Raw genomic sequence first — 24349 nt, 5'->3', positions numbered from 1 at the left:
TAGTTACGTATTGCTTTCCATTGAAACAACACTGATTTAGCAGACCAATGAAATACCTCTTGAATGTATCTTCACGTTATCGACACCATCAGCAATTCCTATTCGTTTATTTTTCATTCTTCTTACACTGATAAATTTAACTATTACTACATCGGTAGGATCTGTTTAGATGAGTTTTAGGATTTGAGATTCAAATGTTTTGTGTCACTTTTAAAATTTCCTGAAGAATAGTTTTCATTACGGTTTGGAGTCATGGAGAGTGGGTAAGTGTATTGTCACAGTCCTTTGTTATCCGCTGTTTTTGTTTACCGCAGTTAGTCGAACGAGCGTGGTTTGCAGTGACTTGGATTATATAAATCCCATTGTGCTAGGTTGGTGAGACTTTGGTGTAACTAATAATGACTTAAGAATGATTCTTGTGTACATCGATGAGGAAATGCGAGTGGTTCTGTGGTATAATGATGGCTATAGAGGCATGATTACAAACCCTTGAAATAAAAAACGCAGAGATGTTGATGATCAAAAGTGAAAATATACCTGTAAATCATGCGAGGTTCAACCGTTCTCAATCAACCATGCGCTTTACAGCCAAGAAAGCCCTTTAACTCTTCAGAATGTATTCAAGATTAAGAACAGGACGCTTCCATACCAATGAAACTTACTGCTTATATCACAGAACATTACCTTCACAAGTGGAAAAAAGAAGGAACCATACAGGGTGGCCTGTCTGTTTTCACACAAGGCATCACACATGTTTACTACACTGCAGTTGCACAGAAGGCGATTAATCACCATTCAAAGCTTCTGTTGCTGGTTGCAGCTTGTTGCCCATGAAGTTGGAAGTTTGCTCATCACATGGGGGACAACGCGACGTCATAGGCAGCAGAAAAATATTCATCTGTTTGTCATGTGGTGTGGCGGCGGCTGCTGAGGCCAGATCTTCAATTGATAAACTGGCATTGAAGGCCACCTAAGACCACTTTCATTACATTATGAGGTAAGGGTGTAAAGACTTTGATGACAGTGATTACTGTTTTGTTTTACAGCTAATGCAAGGAGGGTTTTGATGTAACCTCTGGTTGTTATCTGAAATGATGTAATCCAGAACCTGTCACTGGCCAATATGTCGTAGCATAATGTTTTGATGAACATCTGTAAAAAGATTGATACAAGATCTTAATGCACAATTGGTTTGATAAGCACTTTGTTTGGAGCTCAGTACTGCGGAGGAAGAACATTGATTTCAAAGTGTTCCTGGTGGGATAATTCGACACTTTTATGTATGTTATCTTCTCCCTAACACCACATCGCTTCTGCAGCCACTTGAATTCATCAGTAATATTAAACTGTTCTACTATCAGTCACCTATAAAGACTTTCGTCACAGACAGACTCATGAGTTGAGTTACAACAAACGAAGAACTCTGACAGTGACCAGGCTCTACCAGCACCAGCTAACCAGAAGGAGGAGGAGATGGTAGATGACCTGATTCCTAGCACCACACGCACCACCCGCAACCATGAAGTGTTATCAGTTTGTGATTTTTTAAGAAATATATCATAGTAGATATTTGCCATTCTCGAATTCGACAATTCATGGCACAGATGGTAAGCTTATAGTTTTCCCCAGCACAATGAGTCACCCTTACACGAAGCATCTCGGATATACTCAAAAGTTTAATGTTTTTGAAATGACCCAAATGACTGCCTAGTGTCGGTGCTGGGAGGAAATGTATAATAGTCAGGGGATGAGCGCCGCTGACGGTTGTTTAGTATAGGTATACAGAAAGATAATATAGTTGCTATTCACGGTGTACATTAATATAATCTTTTTTTCTATTTTTATTTCTTTAATCATTTTTTTTCGTCCTTAGGTCCTGCCAGGTCGATGACCTACGGCTATTCCCCAGAAAAAAAAAACCCTGAAATTAACCTCGCTATAACTAGGGTTTACTGTACTGTATTAAAATGTAGTGGACAGAATTGTTGAGGCATGACATAAGATTAATGTTGCAACAGTGTTACATGAATGCCTTTGTTCGCTAACTCCAAGGTAAGGGGCAGAGGACCGGGTACAGAAGAGGCAGTCTGGTAACGTAATGGACACGTCGTAGGCAGCATGATCAGTCCCAGCACGGATTTTCGGATGTTCAGATTGAAGTAAGAAATGCAGTTGGTCAACATCAGCAGCAACTGACGATTGAAGAAATGTTAGAGGAGGATGAAGAACAAGAAGAAACGCAAGCAACACGAGGATGACGAAAGTCTGGTGAACCCACAACATCTGACTGAGATGCTCACTACCATTGCATGTCTCAGTGAATAGCTAGAAGAATACAATACCAGGCCTCATGCTCAGAACTATATCTGCCCTGTCATTGATAAGGTTTGAGAATATAAGGCTTTTGTATAACCCGTGTTATTGCTTATCGCGGCCCTTATTCGGTGCACCTGCACAAGGCCCAGCCTGTTATTACTGCCTTGTACTCACTTTAGAAGATGATGATGGCACCAATTTGTTACTGAAATGTGGGTGACTTGTTGGTGGAAGAGCTACCTCAAGACTTTGAGGGATTTGATGCTAGGTTGAGGAGGCAGTAGACAGGGAAGAAGCAGTAACCAGCCCTTCCCTGTCTCCAACCCATCAACCAGCCCCATCAGGTATTTCATCAGATACCATCAAGATAATATATTCACACTAATCAGGATCTTATAAAGGGAAAAGTCAAGAACCATGGGTTTCAGTGTAACAAACCACAGAGATTGGAGACTCTTGGCACTACTAAATAATCACAATAATGACACCACTCACAAATATTAAATAAACCAGGAGTCAAACAATTATGGAGTCAAACAATACGGAGTCAAACAATGGAGTCAAACAATATGAGTCAAACAAAGTACAGATATTTCTCCGCTGCAGATGAATACCTAACCAGCCCGTGGAATGTTCATTTAATGTGGTCCTCTCTGGAAGGTCCGGGGCAGCCTCACTTGGTGTTGGAAGCAAGGTCTTGCCACATATGAAGAGAGACGCCAGGCTAGACAGTGCATAGGGCGTGGGGATGGCGATGGGCAGCCACAGTAGTAGTTGGAGTAGGTGTCTGAGATTGACAGCTGAATAGGAAAGATTGGGAACAGTCCGTGAGCCCCAGAGCCCTAGATGAGTCACAACCAGAGTTGAAATTGAACAGGGGAAGTCCAGCTGTATGTTGCTAGTGTCTGATGTGCAACGCAGGCGGCAGACCTTCTTCACCTGTCTACCCTCACCTAGTGGAGCCAAATAAAGACCAAAGGCGGACAACCATCCCGGCTGTTACTACTTACATACAGTGATAATATGTATGAATACATTACAGTAATGTAATTTTCTGTTCAGGTCATTATAGGGGGTTTCTGGACACACCACAGAACTGATTAGGCTTACATGTATTTCAACATCACTCATTTCATGAGTTTAAATTAAAACTAGTACCAATTAGTGTTTGAAACTTGAGATCCTACCATAATGCTTTATAAAACACTTTGAGGGAACAGATGGAAACATCAGTACTGTACTATACTTACAGATACTGTATAAAGTTTGGTTTATGTATAAAATTACCACCTCTTAGATATTTAACTAATTTGAGATTTGCTTATTTATTTGCTTTTGTTAACGTGTATTTTATTTGACAGCACCTTACTGCAGAATATAAAATTTTCCAATTTTGTGCTGTTATGTTAGGTAATGATATTGTATTTATAAGTCATTAAATGTGCTTCACCCATAAATGTGCTTCACCTCATATGTTGTTTTAACATGTTCACAACTACTGACCCACTGTCAACCCAGTCAGAGCCAATCAGGCTTCACACAACCTGATCAGTGTAAGGACCAATAATTGCCTGCCAGCTACTTCAGGTATCACCACGTTCACTGTAACATACAATAGATGCATTAAAAAGTATTGAATTGAGTAAAATTCTTTAAACTCCCGTTTTCAAATTAAGATGTTCCAAAAAATCTTCCTAACTGTAATGAATAAATGTTGTAGATATACTACATCCAGTATTTGTCACTTTTGATCTTTTTTATTTTGTATTTATAGTTCTTTATTATATTATTATTATTACAGTATAGTCTCGGTTTACGGGTCAATTAAACCCTGAGGTCCGATAAACGAGAAAGCCAGAAATGGTAACAGAATATATGGAGAATTGAAATAGAGATCGACACCCACGGACTTTTTTTCCGCCACAATAAGTATGTTGTAATAAAAATAACATCTTAATTTTATGATGGTATGCACACACAATTAATGTTTAAGAGAAATATCAATAATATTAAGTTTTTTAACACTTATGATAGTAGAAGAGATGGCTGGGCACACGGGGATAGGGGGTTGGTTCCGAGGCAGACCTCCATAAAATATTGGAAATTATCATGTAACCAAATAAGTAATTACCATTGCAATAAACATAATTGCCAACTAGACATAATCCTGAAAGCTCTGTCCTGTAAAAAATTGGGGTCACCCTAAACGGGTAATAGTTTCGTTAGTTAAAAATATTTGCCAGTAACCACCAGCAAACAATGGAAATGACGACCACCCACCACCAGCTGTGAGTGGGTACACAGGGCAGATCTATGCGTCATGCTCAAAGTAGCAAATCCATGGTATGGCACAGGACGATGTAAAACGGTATTCATTTTTAAAGTTTATTAATAGATACTGTACATAAATTTTTTTCATTACATTCAAAACATCAATCTTTGTAAATTAAATTTGAAACAAAGAAACTACTACATCAGTATTTTCATTAAAATATTACATCACAGTATATTTTACCTTAACTGTGACTGAATGAATATATTCTCAGAAATAAATATGGAAATGTAATGTTTTGGCTGAAGACGATGATTACAGTGAAAGTGATAAAATCATGACGTAAAACAATGACTTTCGCCGCTGTTCAAGATTTTACCGTAATCGCTGAATGGTTTTCAGTTAAAAATCTTTGTACCATACTAAAGGTGTACTATAAATATTTTCTTTTACTCTAATACTTATAACCATTGGTAGCGTGGATAGAGGAGGCTCTGGGTATATGTAATGATAGTATCAAGTAATAGGAAGAAATAACTGTAGATACTGTAGGTAAATAATAGACACAATATAGAAATACACAATTTATTTAAACATTAATATGGAGGTAGGAGAAAGAATATATGTACCAACAGATGAATTGTACTAGGCCCTCAGGCTCAACATACTCACACCACTACTGGGTGGACATACTCAACACACTCAAACTCTTAGTAACTTAGCACCATTAAGACCAGGCAACTGCCACTACAACACTTAGTCATCAGGAGTGATACTCAAGCATCTCATGGGGTCCTGCCACCATGGGCACTTCAACGAACTCTGAAGATCCTAGTGAATAACCCCACCACACAAATAGCCCTACTGAGTTAGACATTCATCCACTACAACACTCAGTCATCAGGAGGATACTACATCCGCCATGGGTCCTGCCACCAGGTACTTTCAACTAACTCTGAAGATCTGGTGAATGAACCCCACCACACAAATAGCCCTACTGAGTTAGACATTCATCCACCAATGATGGGGTGGCTTGGTGATCCGTCACCGGCCGAGCCGTTAGGGTCCGACGAGCCAGCTATGGGGACCATAGGTCTGGGGTGTCGGACGGGTCTCAAAGGTAACTGATCCTACTGGACCTCGACATCTCCCCAGACATAGTGGATACAACATCCATGCTACAGACACGGCCTAGGCTGCGTTAGGGACCTGTATGGGTGAAGGGTAGCATTACTAACCGTGACAACGACATCACGTTTCAGGATGCTAAGACGTAAATATTACTTACCAGAGCATATCAACTATGTTACTGTAACACTTGCACAATCAACTATTAATTGGGTCAAATCACTTAAAGAAGGGCGAATTACAACACAGAGTGGAATGACCTACCTGTATAGGAAGGCTAGCACTTACTTACGGTTGAAATGCCCGCGGCACCCTCACCCAAAATTTACTGTACACTCTGACGTTGAAACTGAGACTATGAACTCAGTTTCATTCCCTACTATTATCTTCACTAACAATGCTCTGGCTGAGCTATCAAAAGCAAAATTAAATTGATTACAAAGGGTTGGATGGCAACAGGTCTCAACATACAGCGTCTTGCTACGAAATCCGCGGATTATATTCAAAGTTCCCTTTAGACAAAGACGGCCTATCGATGACGTCATCAAGAAAACAGAGAAAATGGGGGACGTTTCCACTGGGGGACTCAGAAGGTTTTGTGGACATTTGAGCGTAATATGAATCCTTAAGGTTTTCAGGTTAGCCGTCATCACGATCATGACACTGAATTTCAATAATATTCTATCCTATCATTAGCCTCATAATCCCCCAACTGAAAACCATTAGAAAAGCGATCACGGTAACATCTTTTGAACGAAAGAAAGCAAAAGTCATTGCTTTTGTCACAATTTTATCCCACTTTCCACTGTAATACGTACGTCATTTTAGCAAAAATATTACATTTCCATATTTTCAGAAATAAATAGTAGTTTTGTTGAAACGTAATGTACAGTATTTAATATTGGAATGCAAAAAGAGCTATAAAAACAAGTAATACTGTACACCCGTAATGTACTGGCTGGCATCTCCACTCGTCCCTGTTCCTGCCAGTCACCGACTCACCACCCATCCCCGCTCTATCCCTCTGCCTCCTCCACATCGTCACTACTGTTGTATTACAATAATACTCTATCCTAATTCACTTGAATAAATACTACGATACCATATTTCTGAATATTTTCATTAAAATCCATCAAAATCATTTTCCTTGTCATCGTCTTAAGCACCAAACAGCTCTTCCCAGTCTTCTCCTTGAACAGGGCTAGAGGGTACGTGTTTTTCGAATCGTTTTCAGTTAAAAAAATGTTACATCACAGGTATATTTTACCTAAACTGCACCTGAATGAATATATTCTCAGAAATAAATAGTAGTTTTGCTGAAACGTGATGTATTTCAATGTAAAATAGGATAAAATACATGACAAAAACAAAAGACTTTACCTAACCTTCCGATGTTCAAGAGATGTTACTCATATTTTTAATAGTTTTCGGTTAAAATTCTGTTATACTGTATTACAATGATATTCTATTCATACTGTGCTTGATATAGTACTACATTCACAGAATTGTAATATTTTTGCTGAAATGACGTACGTATTACAGTGGAAAGTGGGATAAAATCATGACGAAAACAATGACTTTCGCTTTCTTTTGTTCAAAAGATGTTACTGTAATCGCTTTTCGAATGGTTTTCAGTTAAAAAAAATGTTGCATCACAAGTGAATTAGGATAGAATATTATTGTAATAAACAGTTTTTTAACTGAAAACCATTCGAAAAGCGATTACAGTAACATCTTTTGAACGAAGGAAAGCGAAAGTCATTGCTTTCGTCATTTTCCACTGTAATACATACGTCATTTCAGCAGAAATATTACATTTCCATATTCTCAGAAATAAATAGTAGTTTTGCTGAAACGTAATGTATTTCAATGTAAATTAGGATCAACTGCATGAAAACAAAAGACTTTAACTAACCTTCCGATGTTCAAGGTATGTTACTCGTTTTTTTAATAGTTTTCGGTTAAAATACTGTTATATGAGTGATATTCTATTCATACTGTGCTTGATATAATACATTCACGGAAATGTAATATTTTTGGAACTACAATGCTGATGTCAACACAAGCGTGGTTACAGCGAGATTGACTGAGTGAGGGAGAGCTATGTGTGTGTGTGTGTGAGATTGCAGGAGCGGGCAGTGTCCCGTGTACGGTGCCGCACGCAAGTTGAATGGCGCGTGATTTGAATGTTCTTCAATTACTTCAATGTACAGAATATTCCTCCGGCGGGGCAATCCGCGTATTTGCAAATCCGTGTTTGCTAAACCCGCGTATGTTAAGGGCCGACTGTGTGTATATATATATATATATATATATATATATATATATATATATATATATATATATATATATATATATATATATATATATATATATATATATATATATATATATATATATATATATTGTGTGTGTATATGTATATGTATGTGCATATGTATGTATAAATAAATAAATAAAAAATATAAATAACAAATAATAAAATAAATAAATATTGAAGTGATAACCGTGGTAACATTATGAGATGTACTTATTACTACCATGCTATTGTACTATTCCAGATGATACTAAATGTTACATAATACTTCCTTGAGATAAATGTATAGTATATATCCGGTGCCTCAAAGAGAGCTCAGGTTCTCAACTGGCTCAGCCATGTTAATATTTTTATTATTATCCACTCTGTATCTGTATTTTTCTGGCTAAATAAAATGTTTCAATCAATCAATCAAAAAACTTGTATCACCTGTATCACTATCCATCACAGAGGCTTGCAGGGCCTCTTTGTTCAAACCCCTCAAAGTCCATATCCTCACTATCACTGATTTGAGCTGCCTGTGGTGGGTTGCGGGTGAAGAACTCGGTAATGTTTTGTTGACTGGGCGACCTAGTGCGCACCCTGCCCGCTCTGCTTCCCGCGTAAATGATGGAATGTACCGCGTAACTAATAATTGCCGGTCTGGCCAGGTGCCGTGTAAATGACCAACTGCGTAAAGGAAATCCCGTAAATCGAGACTACCCCCTGTATACTGTATTACTACAGAGATGATATTATTATTATTATAATTATTATTTTATTATTTTTTTATTAAAATTTTTATTTACTATGAATTATTATTATTATTATTATTATTATTATTAAATAATATGTAATAATAATAATATAATAACAATAATATAATAATAATATATTTGCCCCCAGGCTCCAATGTGGGTCAGTGACCTGTGCCCGGTGGGCTAATCCTGTAAAAAAAAAAAAAAATATATATATATATATACAGTATATATATATATATATATATATATATATATATATATATATATATATATATATATATATATATATATATATATATATATATATATATATATATATATATATATATATATATATATATATATATATATATATATATATATATATATATATATATATATATATATATATATATATATATATATATATATATATATATATATATATATATATACTCATGAGAGATGAGTGAGGGGGGCAACATATAGAGGACTGGTGGCAAAATGTAGTGGCAAGTTCACTGGGCTTTGGGCTAGCCTCGTAACCTCATGCCATATTTACACATCTGAGAGGAGCAGAGTGCTGTGAACATTTTAAGAACTCAAATTTTTCAAAATACAACACTAAGTTAAAGCAAAGCATGGGCTATTTTGTATGAATAATTTCCCTAATTTATCAACTACCTATACCTGAAAACAGAAGGTGAAACTGTGTCAACTGAAAGATACCTGTATGTAAAAGCTGTTGTCTTGTAGGACTGTAGCACCTTGGCTCTAGACAAGTCTCAACATTAAAGGAGGCTGGCTTTGACAAATATTTGTAAGACTATTCAAGTTTTCATGCACTACACTTTAGTGGGTGTGGAAAAATGTTCATGATGTCTGTATAGATAAACAGGTGAAAGAATATTTTATACTATGTTTAATGTCTGATTTTCCTTCAGTGTCCATATGGAATACAAGAGAGAGTGGATCATGATGGATGTAATAGCTGCTCATGCTATGATCCATGTGACCAGATTGCATGCAGTAATGGTACACAATGTGCAATAGATCTTCTTCCATCTGAAAAGAGCTCTGAGAGCACTCCTTATGTGGCTGTCTGTAGAAAAAGTAAGTCTTAATTGTTCTATTGAAGGGATTTCTGTGGGTTCCTAACAACTTGACCTTATGTGAACCACTTTATGTTCCTAATTATCTAGAACATTTTGTTTCATTTGAATTTTTTTTTCAGAAGTTATAGTTATTTTATTGCCATGAGAGTCTAATCATCTTGTAGTTACTATTTACATAATAGAAAAAAATTTTGATTGAAATATCTTGAGTGGTTTTGATAGAGTAATAAATAACTACTGTACTGTACAGTCGTGTCGCATCTTACGTGGGGATACGTTTTGAAGAGGGAGCATAGAGCCAAAAATGCGTATACAGTGAACCCTCACTTTACGCGGTCAATTGAACCCACGGAGGCCCGTGTAAAGTGAGAAACGCGTAAAGTGAACAACATAACATATGGGATTAAATGAAATAGAGACATGCTGACCCCCAAACTCCCACTTTTTCCGACACAATGCCTATGTTCTAGTAAAAATAACATCTTAATTTTATGATGGTACATGCACACAATTAATACTTAAGAGAAATAGAGAAATACAGTCGCCAAGTTAATGTCCATTCAAATAATGGACTCAACTCCCTCCCCCTCTTCTCACACTCCTGGCTCTTCCCTCTCTGAAAAATGTTTGGGGGAAAACCGCTAGATTTTAAGGTATAGTAATAAATAATACCTCAAACTAAAGTTAGGATAATATAATTGACATTACAGTACTGGATTCCTTGTAAGACCAGGAATATTTTGAATATAAATGTCTTATATTTTGCACAAAAGATAACATATTTACTCAAAGTAAACAAAATACTTAAAGTAGATCTAAAATTTGTATGTCTAATGCAAAATCTATGATGTTTATATTCAAAATGATCATCAAATTGTAAGAATTCCAGCAATGTAAATTATATTCTGGCCCGGTAATTTGTATGAATTTTATGAGCTAAAACAAATATCTTCAATAAATAAACAAAATTTACTTACCGAAATACTATCTGTCAGTCAAAATTCCCCACCTCCCCCCCTCTTCCCACCTGCTCCCTGGGTCCCTCCCTCCCTCCCTACCCCTCACCCCCACCTTCCCTCCCTATCAGAGAAATGATTGGGTTATAACAGTATATTTACATTTTTAGTAATAAATAATACCTCAGACTAAAGTTAGGATAATATAATTGACATTGCTGGATTCCTTGCAAGACCAGGAATATTTTGAATATACACTTCATATATTTTTTCACAAAAGATAACATATTTGCTGTGAGTAAACAAAATACTTGCATTAGTTCTAAAATTTGTATGTCTAATGCAAAATCTATGATGCTTATATTCAAAATGATCATCAAATTGTAAGAATTCCACCAATGTAAATTATATTCTGGCCGGATAATTTGTATGAATTTTATGAGCTAAATAAAAAAAATTATACTTCACCCGCGTATATGAGTAGATGCACCGCGTAAAGTGGGAATTCCGGTTCTGGCAGGGTACCGCGTAAATGTAGAAACACGTAAAGTGAAACCGCGTAAAGCGAGGGTTCACTGTAGTCAAAATTACCTTGAAACTCCGCATCTGGCGACTTGGCTGGTTAGGCCTATTTAAGTTTAAACCCCCCAAAATATCAAATAATTATCATAAGGTCAAAACCATAAAGGGAATTAATATAGGGTTGCCATACGTCCGTATTTTCCCGGACATGTCCTCCATTTAGGTCTCGAAATCTTCATCCAGAAGTAATTTTTTTAATTCTTCAAAACTCCGGAATTTCAGCTTCCATCATTTTCTCCACGGAAAAAAAAACATGAAACTGTAATGATGAGAGAGAGAGACTGTGAGAGAGAGGAAGTGGAAACCGTAGAGATCTCGTTCAGTTTTCGTCAGCTGATAAGTCAAGTGTACGCCTGTATGGTGTTGTCAACTTAGCTGCTAGCAGTTTTTGGGCTAGCATGAAGTGCCATGTACTGCTTTTCCTTGTTCTTCAGCCACGCGCATTATTATAAATTTTTTGTATTTAGTGCTATTACAGCCATAAATGAAATGTTGAAAGTATACCATTTTTTCTTATGGCTTTTTTTACACTGCTGCATTTGGTTTTCTTGTCCTGCATTTAAGGCATTTTAGCAATTTTCAACCATAATCTAGCCACTTTCACTATATTATTTACGTGTGTTGACAACTATGACGGTGACCGGTGGTTGGCCAGTCTTTAGCCTGCAGACTGTAGTGACAGTGTTTGATCTGAGTCTTTGTTGTGGGTTTGTCTGCCAACACATAAAAAGTGGACCAGATACTTTGAAAAATCAAAGAACATTGAATGCCATTCAGAAATGCTAAGAATTGCACAATTCTTCTTTGCTTTATCATCTCACAATGCAAATGTAGAAAGAGTTTTTTCACTGATGCAAAGTCAATGGACAAAGGAAAGGAACAAATTGAGTGTTGAAACAATGAAAGGCATTCTGACAGTACAGTACAGTACAACTTCTGAGAAACATCTTGCAGTGACTTCTATGCCTTTCTAAAGAGCAATCAGCCAATACTGAAAAAGATCCGATCTACAGAAAAGTATGCATTGGCACATCAAGTCACACACACAGTGGGGGAAGAAGACTGCAGCTAAGGGAATGAAGATATTCAGCCTTAAGCAAAGGTAATTTTTATTTTTTATTTTTAAGATTTCTATACCATGTACTGTATGTTGTATATTAGCCTACATTAAAAACACAATGCAATACAGTACAGTAGTACTGGCCCGACCCCCAAACTCCACTTTTTCAGACACAATACCTACGTTGTAATAAAAATTACATCTTAATTTTATGATGATATGCACACACAATTAATAATTAAGAGAAATATCAATAATATTAGTTTTTTTAACACTTACATTAGTAGAAAAGATGGCTGGGCACACGGGGATGTGGGGTTGGTTCCGAGGCAGAGGGCAGGATGTCTTCGGGAACGTCCTCTTTTTTTTTTATGTTCAGATATGGCAACCCTAAATTAATAAGAACATAAGAATGGAGGAAACTGCAGCGGGCCTATTGGCTCATACTGGGCAGTCCCATTTACACCCAACCCCTATCGCTCATATATCCACCCAACCTATGTTTGAAGCTGTCCAGCGTGTTCAAGTTAATGATGATATTTGGTAACTTGTTCCACTTATCCACTACTCTATTTCCAAACCAATGTTTACCTATCTTGAGCCTAAATCTAAATTTGTCTAATTTAAAACCATTGCTATGAGTTCACTCTTGGTTGGATAGTTTGAGTGCCTTTGTTATAGCACCTTTATTTAGCCCTGACTTCCATTTATACACCTCAATCATATTGCCCCTCACTCTACGTCTCTCAAAGGAGTGCACATTAAGATGCTTTAACCTGTCTCTGCACTCAAGGTTCCTTATGCTTGGGATTAGTCTTATCATTCTCCTCTAAATTCTTTCTTGGGATTCTATATCCATTCTGTAGTACGGTGACCAGAACTGACCTGAGTAATCCAAGTGTGTGTAGAACCAAGCGATGAGGGTGGGAGGGAGAGAGCTACTGTACAGGTAGCGTTTTCTCACTCATTGTTCCACTCTCTCACCGTCTCCTGCTAAATGGCAATGCAGTATTTTTTCATTTATTTATTATTATTATTTTATTTTTTCCTCACATTTACTGGTACGGTATATATTATTTTATAACAAGGAATAAGTTCTTCCACATGCATACCTCCCATGCATACAAGGCTGCTGGGCCTTGGCTTGAACTGCCTCCATACATGTTCACTTCTCTCACATCCACACCCATGCTCTTCATTTCCTTGTTTTATATTTTTTTTTTTTTATTTATAACCCACATTAGAGTATTGTAATGATTTTTTGAAAACTTTTATAATTTCATTAAAAACAACAATAAATGTGGTGACTAGGCTGGTGAGTCAGAGACGTAGTTATGGCCCTCCACTTACACACATGTTCACTTCCTACACATAAATACCCATGCTCTTCATTTTTCTTATTTTATAGTTTTATACTTTTACTTTTATTCTCTTCACCACTGGTCGGCTCGTTAGCCGCTTGGGCTGTCGGTCATGTCTCTGTTATGCACTGTTGGCAAGTACTGGGCATGCATTGGCTCCTGAATATATCAGAACCTGCTCCAGTGTTGGTCAAGTCTGTTCTTGAAAAAGCTCACACACGGTACCGTTACAACTCTCTTCGGCAGATTGTTTCAAAAGTTCACAATTCTCACTCCAAAAAGGTTTGCCCTCACAGTTTTCTGGACTTGCGGCTCCTTCATCCTTGAGCTGTGACCCCTTGTGGGGCGAGTGTTCGCCATCTCCAGGTATGCACATTCGACCAAGCAGTACCCTCTGAGATGTTTATTCACTTCGATTAGGTTACCCCTCGCCCATCTGAAGTATAAGTTAGACACTTGCAGGCGTTTTAAGCTCTGGGTAGCTGAGGTCCCGTAGACCAGGCACCAGTCTGCTGGCCCTCCTTTGTACAGTTTCAATCAACTGTCAGTCTCTACGATATCTCAGGGACCAGACAGGAAAGCACCTCACTCTTGAAGATCGTGATGAATGCTGGACCTTCCTGATTACTAATCAACCTTCCTATAGGACCCACTACTTTTGTTGCTTGATTTACCTTTTTCTCTCAATGGCCCGAGAACTTAAGTTCCTTGTCGACATACACACCTGGGTCCTTTTCACATTCAGTCTCAATTAATGCAGTTTCTTTGTCCTGTTGGTGCAACCCAGGTGCATCCTCTTGCACTTGCTGACATTGAATCTTCACAGCCAATTCTTCAACCATTTCCCTAAATAACTTGGCATCATCTGCAAACATTTGTATAGAGGAGTGTATTGCTTCTGGTATGACATTTATGCCCTATGGTGCCCAACTTGTCACAGGTAAACATGACTATTTCATGCCATTAATCTCCACACACTGTTTGCGATTGTGAAGAAAGTCTCCGATCCACACTAGGACATTTCCCAGAATACCGTACCCCTCCAATATAATTCTCAGCTTTCATGTGGTACGCTGTCAAAAGTCTTGGTAAAATCTAGGTATATAGTGTCGATATTTCCACCTTCTTCTAGAATTTGAGTCCAAGCATCCATGGCCTTGAGCAATTGTGTTACCGTATATCTCGGCTTATAAGACGGAATTTGAACATTAAAAAAATCTGCCCAAAGTTAGGGGGTCGTCTTAATCACCAAGTATAAAATTCTTACCTCTTAAATATTGCGTGTCAAGAGTGGTGATGGAAACATGGTAAACCACTCACAAAGTCCTACCAGGGAAAGTGACCTTGACTGTGACCGCCTGTAGCTATTTTTAGCCGTCCTTGTGTTCGGAGGTGGTCAGTAATGCATATCTGTATATTTACTGATCATAATACTTATCTCCTATAAATAATTAATTTAAAATTAATTTTTTTACAAAGAATATTCAGTAAATGACTGCGTTAATTCTTGAAACTACCGACAGTGGTAAATTTAGGATATAAATGATGAACAGAAGTCACTTCATGGAGTCATGGATTCGGAGTTTGGTCCTTAATGATCACCTACCAGTTATAATGCTAGCCTCCCTTTTTCGCGATACAAGTATATAAATTAAAGAAAATACTTGCAGTGTGTTTAATGTATTACAGTATATTATAAATAAATAAATAAACAAATAAATCGGCAAATCTATTTTAAGTAAATGGAAATATTTTACTCACACCAACATTAGTTCCAATTAAATAACTGCCGCTTAAGTGAGTCACTAGTGTACACCAGCCGGTATAATTTGATGCCAATACTTGAAGTGAATTGGCATTATTTTAAATAACCAACAATAAATAAATGGAAAAAAGATCAAAGGTGAGAAACATTATATTGTATGTATGTTGTGTTGTCAAAGGAAGAGAAACAATTGAAACTCTGCAATTGTGTGTAAATGAGACAGAAAGATAAATCAGCAACCTAAGACTTGGTCACAATTTTCGTGATGCCATATGGAAGTAGGGTCTACCATTAGACAATACTGTACATTGTGCTTCCAATATCTTCCCAGGCAGTAGAATCTCCCCATTTGGTAGCTGCCTAAAACTTTTAGTAATATTACTTTGATACAACATGATAAATTAGACAAACAATGAAAATAAACAAACAAAAGTTATTTACCAAGACCTCTCTGAGAACAGAGGGATGTAGGGGGAAGGAAGGAGGTTGAGATAAGATGGCTATTTATAGCCTGTCTTTGTGTAGGAAGTCGACCACACTAGAAATAATTAATTTTATTATGGTAGTGTTGTGAGGATGTGTGAGTGGTGTGGGGGGTTGTGGTAGTGTTGTGAGGATGTGTATGTGGTGTGGGGGGTTGTGGTAGTGTTGTGAGGATGCTGTAAGAGTAGTGTGGGGGCTTTGTGGTACAGTTGTGAGGATGTGTAAGTGGTGTGGGAGGTTGTGGTAGTGTGAGGATGTGTGAGTGGTGTAGGGGGGGTTGTGGTAGTGTTATGAGGATGCTGTATGAGTAGTGTGGGGGCTTTGTGGTTCAGTTGTGAGGATGTGTGAGTGGTGTGGGGGGTTGTGGTAGTGTGAGGATTTGTAAGTGGTGTGGGGGTTGTGCAGTGGTAGTGTTAGGAGGATGCGGTATGAGTAGTGTGGGGGCTTTGTGGTTCAGTTGTGAGGATGTGTGAGTGGTGTGGGGGGGTTGTGCAGTGGTAGTGTTAGGAGGATGCGGTATGAGTAGTGTGGGGACTTTGTGGTTCAGTTGTGAGGATGTGTGAGTGGTGTGGGGGGGTTGTGCAGTGGTAGTGTTAGGAGGATGCGGTATGAGTAGTGTGGGGGCTTTGTGGTTCAGTTGTGAGGATGTGTGAGTGGTGTGGGGGGGTTGTGCAGTGGTAGTGTTAGGAGGATGCGGTATGAGTAGTGTGGGGGCTTTGTGGTACAGTTGTGAGGATGTGTGAGTGGTGTGGGGGGGTTGTGGTAGTGTTGTGAGGATGTGTGAGTGGTGTGGGGGGGTTGTGGTAGTGTTGTGAGGATGCTGTATGAGTAGTGTGGGGGCTTTGTGGTACAGTTGTGAGGATGTGTGAGTGGTGTGGGGGGGTTGTGGTAGTGTTGTGAGGCTGCTGTATGAGTAGTGTGGGGGCTTTGTGGTACAGTTGTGAGGATGTGTGAGTGGTGTGGGGGGGTTGTGGTAGTGTTGTGAGGATGCTGTATGAGTAGTGTGGGGGCTTTGTGGTACAGTTGTGAGGATGTGTGAGTGGTGTGGGGGGGTTGTGGGAGTGAGTCATAACCACACACCACCCTCAACACACTACCTCTTTCCTGCATCACCATCCAACACTACCAACGTGCAACACACCTGGTCACCTCTACATTATTAACACCTATACTGGAGTTGATTGGGATCATGTGCTGTGTACATCGATGTATTTCTGCCCGACACTGAATACGTCATCAACCTCTAGGGTCCAGGATAATATTAAGCCCTGGCACGGTGACTCCTCTCTCTTAAAGTGCATTAAGGTGATTGTATTTGGCGTCATCTAATCCCTAACTTCATAATGGAGTTGTCAAGGCTTCACTGTAATTACAATCTCCAGTTTTTTAGTTTCGTTTATTCAACTGGTATTATATCTACAAGAGTTATTTAACCAGACGTGGACATTTCTTTTTGTAAAGTCATATGTAGTATGAAATACAATATTTCAGTATATGAGTGTCATGTTGAGATGGGAGTGGTGACATTAGTGGGGCAGCTAAATGCAATTTTTCAAGAGAATCATGAAAATGGTGGTACAAGCACCAAATTTGGCATGGTAATTCTCTAATGGTTACTAGTCAAGTCTGCCTGATTGGCCATTTAAAAATTCAAGATGGCGACCATTTTTCAAGGTGACCGCCATATTGACCTTCAAAAGTTGATTTTTCTTATAGAAATTGATGTAGTTGGTCAATCTGGGTGATCTTGGTGTCGATATGTATGTTTTCAAGCATGCTTAGATGATTTTTTATAGTTTTAAGTCCATTGTAACATTTTTATCCACATAAAATAACACTATTAGTAAAAAATCTAACAAAAATGAACTTACTAAAAAAAAGTACGGTAAACAGTGGGAACACAGTCCCACCACCGAGACGAGGTAACACTCCCACCACCGATCGTCTCGTGTGAAGCAAGCATATAAATTAAAGAAAATACTTGCAGTGTGTTTAATATGTTACAGTATATTATAAATAAACAAATAAATCGGTAAATCCATTTCAAGTAAATGGAAAAATTTTACTCGACACCGACATTAGTTCCAGTTACCGGTAAATAGCAGACGCTTCAGTGACGTCACTAGTGTTTACACTACACCAGCGGGTAACATTTGATGACATTACTTGAAGTGAATTGGCCTTATTTTAAAAAACCAAGGATGGTTGGTAGAGGACTACTGAGTCAGTGGGTAAGTGTCACATTTGGGGTACTGGTCTTATACAGCGAATAGAGCTCAAAAACTACTTTTTAAATGGAAATTTGGGGGGGCCGTCTTATGCACCCCGACGCCTTATAGGCCGAGATATACGGTAAGCATAAAACCGTTTTGGCAATCCTTAATAATGTTGTTTTGCAGTAGATGTTTCATCATGGCATCTCTTCTGATGCTCTCTAGGACTTTACACACTATGCTGGTCAGGCTTACTGGTCTATAATTAATCGTGGAGTGACAATCGCCCTTCTTGAATATAGGACTCACATAAGCCATTTTCTGGTCAAGGACCTTTTGCTCCATGCATTTGCAGAACAGGATCTTAAGGGGCTCCACAAGCTCGTTACACAGTTCTCTTAACACTCTGGGATGCACTATATCTGGGCCTGGACTCTTATGAATCTTTAGCTTTGACAATTTATTTCTTATACTTTCTTCTGAGAACACAATGGGTCAGCGCTGTGTCAAACTGTCTTTCCTCAAATGCAGGAAGATTGTCTGCATCTTCTCATGAACACCGAGGAATTTGTTCAACCCCTCCACCTTGTCCTTGTCAGAATCTGCATAACTACCATCTTCAAGTCTCAGGTCCGATATGCCTACTATCATTTTTAATTTTGACTTTGCATAGCGGTAAAAAGCCTTTGGGTTCAACTTGACCTCGGTTGCAATTTGCCTCTGGAACTCTTATTCAGCCCTTCTACACTCTGACCTTGCTTCGTTCCTGAAACTGGCATACACCCTCCTGTCCTGCTATCATTTGTCGTAACCCACGTCTCAAAATTCTGAGTTTCTTCTTAACTTTGTAATGGTCTCCTTGTATTCCTGGAGGCACTGGGTTTGTTCTTAGGTAAGTATTTCTCGATCAACTGGTTCACTTTACTCGCTGTTATATTCAGTGTGCGTTCTTTTATATTAATGAGTCAGGCCAGTGTATACCCCTCATCCCGTCATAATTGCCCTTGTAATATTTAAACCTTGGCCTGCTTTTTACTTTTATCCTCTTTCCCACTGATCTTTATTACTTTATTAATAAAGCACAGACTTGAGGGTAGACTCACATTTTTAATAATTTTTTTCTTATTATTTATGAGAGTACAGGTTGTACCTCTCTAGTCCGGCAACCTCGGGACCTGACCAGTGCCAGACCATGGAAATTCACCCTTTTCCTGGATAGATAGTGACTTGTGCTTATGCTTGGAAGCACTAGCAACACTTTCTCTGCATCATGGTCTCTTTGAAGGGTTAAATGTCGTATAGTAGCTTCTCAAATTTCGCGAATTTTTAATTCTTAACGTATTTTATTGGAACACACAAAAAAATAAATAAATAAAAATTTTGACGGCGGAAACTTGAATTTCGACGGGTTTGAACGGCCCGCCAACGTACAGACGACGTGCATAATCGTGTAAACAGCGTCATTTCTCGTATGTACAAAAGATTCATTATTGTTTATTACTGAATGTCTTTTTTATTGAATTAATGTTTATGTGTGCAAAATGAGCAATACAATTCACTAATAATACGTTGAATATTAAAACACACGAGGAAATGACACAGCATTGTTTTCGTTGATTACAAAACCAGTGACTGACTGGTTCTACATATAAAACTGAAGAAAATAAGACCTTGGTTGCAGCTGTAGTAAAATTAATATGGTTGTTTTAAGTAATGTTATTTAATGTTAATAAATGGAACAATAGAAGTAGCTAACGATAATGGTAAAGAAAAAGAGAGATCGCGTATGTAAGTGAGCACATGTGAAAACATATCATCATTACTCTACATAAGAATATGAAAGCAACACTTATTTACTGTTCATATATATTTTAATTAATGTTTCTGAATTTGTTTTTATTGAATTAATGTACGTGTGTGCAAAATTAACAATACAATTTATTAATAATACGTGGAATATTAGAGGAGACGAGACGGCTGCCGGCATTGTTTATGTTAAAGCTTGCAAAACCAGTGACTGATTGGTTCTACATATAAAACTGAAGAAAATAAGACCCTGATTGTAGCTGTATTAAAATTAATGTAAAAAAATTAATATGGTTGTTTGAAGTACCTGTAATGTTATTTAATGCTAATAAATGGAACAATATAAGTAGCTAACCATTAATGGTAAAAAAAAAAGTGAGACTGCTCGTATGTAAGTGCGCACATGTGAAAATATATCGTCATTACTCTACATAAGAATATGAAAGCAATACTTATTTACTGCTCATATATATTGAAGGGTTAAATGTTGTACTCTGTATAGACTAGCAGAGAGAGAGAGAGAGAGAGAGCAGCCGAACTGCCGGATGTAAACAAACCTTAATTTCCTGCGACTTTTTATTTTTATTAAGGGGATTAGCCCACCCGGGAATAGGTCACTGACCCACATTAGGGCCTGAGGGGCAAAAATTTAATGATCCTGTAATAATAATAATAATTCAGATAAGTAAAAAAAAAGAAAAGAAAAAAAGCTGCCTATCTACCTATTGGACAAACTAAAATCGTTCCGGACCACGGGAGTTTCCGGACCACAGAATGCCGGACTAGAGAGGTACAACCTGTATTTTCTCATTACAGTATTACCCCGCTTTACACGGTTTCACTTTCCGCGATTTCTCATTTATGCGGTACCTTGCCAGAACCGGACTTTCACTTTCCGCGGTGCATCTACTTATATACGCGTGAAGTATAATTTTTTTTTTATTATTTCCTCATAAAATTCGTACAAATTACCCGGCCAGAATATAATTTACATTGCTGGAATTCTTACAATATGATGATCATTTTGAATATAAACATCATGGATTTTGCATTAGACATACAAATTTTCGATCTAATGTAATAATTTGATTTACACAAAGCAAATATTTTATCTTTTGTGCAAAATATATGACGTTTACATTCAAAATATTCCCTGACCTGCAAGGAATCCAGAAATGTCAATTATATTATCCTAACTTTAGTCTGAGGTATTATTTATTACTAAAAGTTAAAATCTAGTTTTTTCACCCAACATTTCTTTGGTAGGGAGGGAAGGTGGGGGGAGGGTTGGGACCGACCGACCATCTGGCACGGTTGGAAGAGGGGGGGAGGCAAGTTGGGGTACTTTGATTGACAGATAGTGTTGTGAAGAATATTTTTTTTGTATTAACTGAAGATATTTGTTTTAGCTCATAAAATTCATACAAATTACTGGACCAGAATATAATTTACATTGCTGGAATTCTTACAATATGATGATCATTTTGAATATAAACATCATGGATTTTGCATTAGACATACAAATTTTAGATCTAATGTAATAATTTGGTTTACACAAAGCAAGTATTTTATCTTTTGTGCAAAATATATGAAGTTTACATTCAAAATATTCCCTGACCTGCAAGGAATCCAGAATTGTCAATTATATTATCCTAACTTTAGTCTGGGGTATTATTTATTACTAAATGTTAAAATCTAGTGTTTCACCCAATCATTTCTCAGAGAGGTAGGGGCCAGTGAGCTGGGAAGATGGGGGGGGGGGGATTTGAGTCCATTATTTGAATGGACATTAACCTGGCGACTGTATTTCTCTTAAATATTAATTGTGTGAGCATACCATCATAAAATTTAGATGTTAGTTTTACTACAACATAGGTATTGTGTCGGAAAATGTGGAGTTTGGGGGTCGGGCCAGTCTCTATTGGAATTAATCCATATGTTCTGTTGTTCACTTTACGCGGTTTTCACTTTCCGCGGTACCCTGTGGGTTCAATTGACCGCGTAAATCGGGGTACTACTGTATTTATTTGTATGTGTTTTGTGTGTGTCTACACAAACACACTTATATACATAGAGGTAAAAGAAATAATTGTCCTAAGGGCAAACACATAAAAGGAATATACATTTCTTTGTACAAAAATAAAAATGTATCCCCCTCCACCCCCTAGTCATCAAATGTTATTCGCAGATTTGGCGATTCGCGGCCATTTTGAGAACCTAATCCCCGCGAATTTGGAGGGCCCCTGTATACCTTTTTTGCTTGCAAGTTAGCTGGCTCACTGAGGGAGGGGAGGAGGGCACAGAGTGTAGGGGTGTGGAGCATTGCTAGGGAGTCAGCGGAGGTAATGTCCCTGCTGGTCTGCGTTGCTATAGCGAAGTTGGGAGTGTATGCAAACATTGATTGTGTTAGACTTTCATTTGGCTTTTATTTACTGGTTTGCAATACATTACAGTATTTTTTGCTGTAACTTACATACAGGTACTCCTCGACTTACGACCTATTTGACTTACGACCACCCCGACAAACGACTGCCGCAGTCGTAGAAAAAAAAAAAATTCAAATTACGTATTTTAGAGTTCCAACGTAAGTGATTGCACTGTGTACTGACAAGTTTTTTGTTTGTAATTCCCTTTAAAATGGCTGGCAAACATTAAAGTGGGAGTTCTCGTGGTGCTGAGAAGAAAAAGAGACATCCAGAAATTTATGTAATTCTACCCCAAAATACAGTTGAAAAGATTTTACATTATTAAAATGTACTATGTACTAAAATTTTTATCTTTTGTGCAAAATATATGACGTTTATATTCAAATTAATCACTATCTTATAAGAATTCCAGCAATGTAAATTATATTTTCCTCGGTCACTTCTATGACATTTTATAAGCAAAAAACAAAAACTCAATCTAAAGGACATAAATAAACAAATAAATACCTCACTAGACCTTCTGCGCTAACTGTCAAACATGTCACTGTCACCTCCCCTCCCTCCCTCCCTCCCTCCCTCCCTCCCCTCCAGGGTTTGGTGGTTTTAGGCTTAAAGTTTTTATCTTATATAATATTACAGACTAAAGTTAGGAGAATATAATTTGCATTGCTGGAATCCTTGCAAGACAGCAAATACAGTTACTCCTCGACTTACGACATACTCGACCTATGATCACTCGCACATATGACCGCCGCAGTCGGTACCAAAAATTTTTCAAATGACGCCGTATTTTCTAGACCGAAACGTTTCCATCCCGTATTAGAGCATCACGTTGGCTGGGTAGCCTCGTGGCTACAGCAGCCACACCGTAGAGTGCTTAGTTGGTGTTTGGCTGTCGTTGTCGATAGTGGTCGCGCTGTGTACTGACAATATTTTCGTTTCTAATTCACTTTAGAATGACTGGCAAGCATAGAAGTGAGAGTGCTGATAGTGCTCAGAAGAAAAGGAGACAGTCAATTACTTTTGAGACGAAAATGAAGATAATAATGCAATATGAAAATGGAAAAATGGTAGCAACCATTTCACGTGACCTAGGCTTCTCGCACTCGACCAAACGACAATTTTGAAGGACAAGGAACGTATTCGTGAGGTAGTGAAAGGATCAGCACCTATAAAGGGAACAATAATAAAAAAAAAAAGACAAGGTCCTATTCATGAGATGGAGAAATTACTTGTGATATGGATGGAAGATCAGATACAAAAGCGTGTACCCTTAAGCCTTCTAACCCTACAGGCTAAGGCAAGAAGCCTTTTTGAAAGTCTGAAGGAGCAGGCAGGAGATGAGTGCGACCAAAACTTCACAGCAGGTCATGGGTGGTTCCAAAGGTTTAAGAACCGCTATAGTTTGCATAGTGTAAAGATGAGTGGAGAGGCAGCAAGTGCTGATATGGGTACTGCCGAAGCTTTTAAGGAGGAGCTAGATCGTGTCATCGTGGAGGGAAATTATTTGCCTGAGCAAATATTTAATGTGCATGAAACTGGCTTATTATGGAAGTGCATGCCAGAACGGACATACATCCACAAAAAGGCGAAAACAATGCCGTGATTCAAGGCATTCAAGGACCGAATCACACTTCTGTTGGGGGGGGAGGGGGGGGGAATGTAACTGGTTTCAAGATAAAGCCCTTTATGATATATCATTCAGAGAACCCAAGGGCTTTTAAACATGTCAGCAAGCACACACTGCCAGTGTTTCTGAGGAAGATGTTACCCTATTTCCTACGGAGATTCTAAGAAAAAATGAAAGGGAGGATTTTCAAGCTCAACCTA

General features: G+C 38.0%; 1 protein-coding gene across 10 annotated transcripts in view; it reads left to right on the top strand.

Annotated features, from left to right (window-relative positions):
- LOC121876639 (papilin-like) overlaps nucleotides 1–24349 on the top strand; it is a 267725-nt gene that overhangs the window by 206329 nt on the left and 37047 nt on the right. For all 10 annotated transcript variants that reach the window (XM_042381925.1, XM_042381926.1, XM_042381924.1 and 7 more), the window contains one exon: nucleotides 9697–9865. In XM_042381925.1, the coding sequence (XP_042237859.1) occupies nucleotides 9697–9865 (169 nt within the window). The remainder of the gene's footprint in view (nucleotides 1–9696; nucleotides 9866–24349) is intronic.

The sequence above is a fragment of the Homarus americanus genome, unplaced genomic scaffold, assembly GCF_018991925.1.
Source record: "Homarus americanus isolate GMGI-L3 unplaced genomic scaffold, GMGI_Hamer_2.0 scaffold28, whole genome shotgun sequence".
Taxonomy (NCBI): domain Eukaryota; kingdom Metazoa; phylum Arthropoda; class Malacostraca; order Decapoda; family Nephropidae; genus Homarus; species Homarus americanus.
The sequence above is the reverse complement of the archived record's forward strand: the minus strand, read 5'-3'. Positions and strand labels throughout refer to the sequence as shown.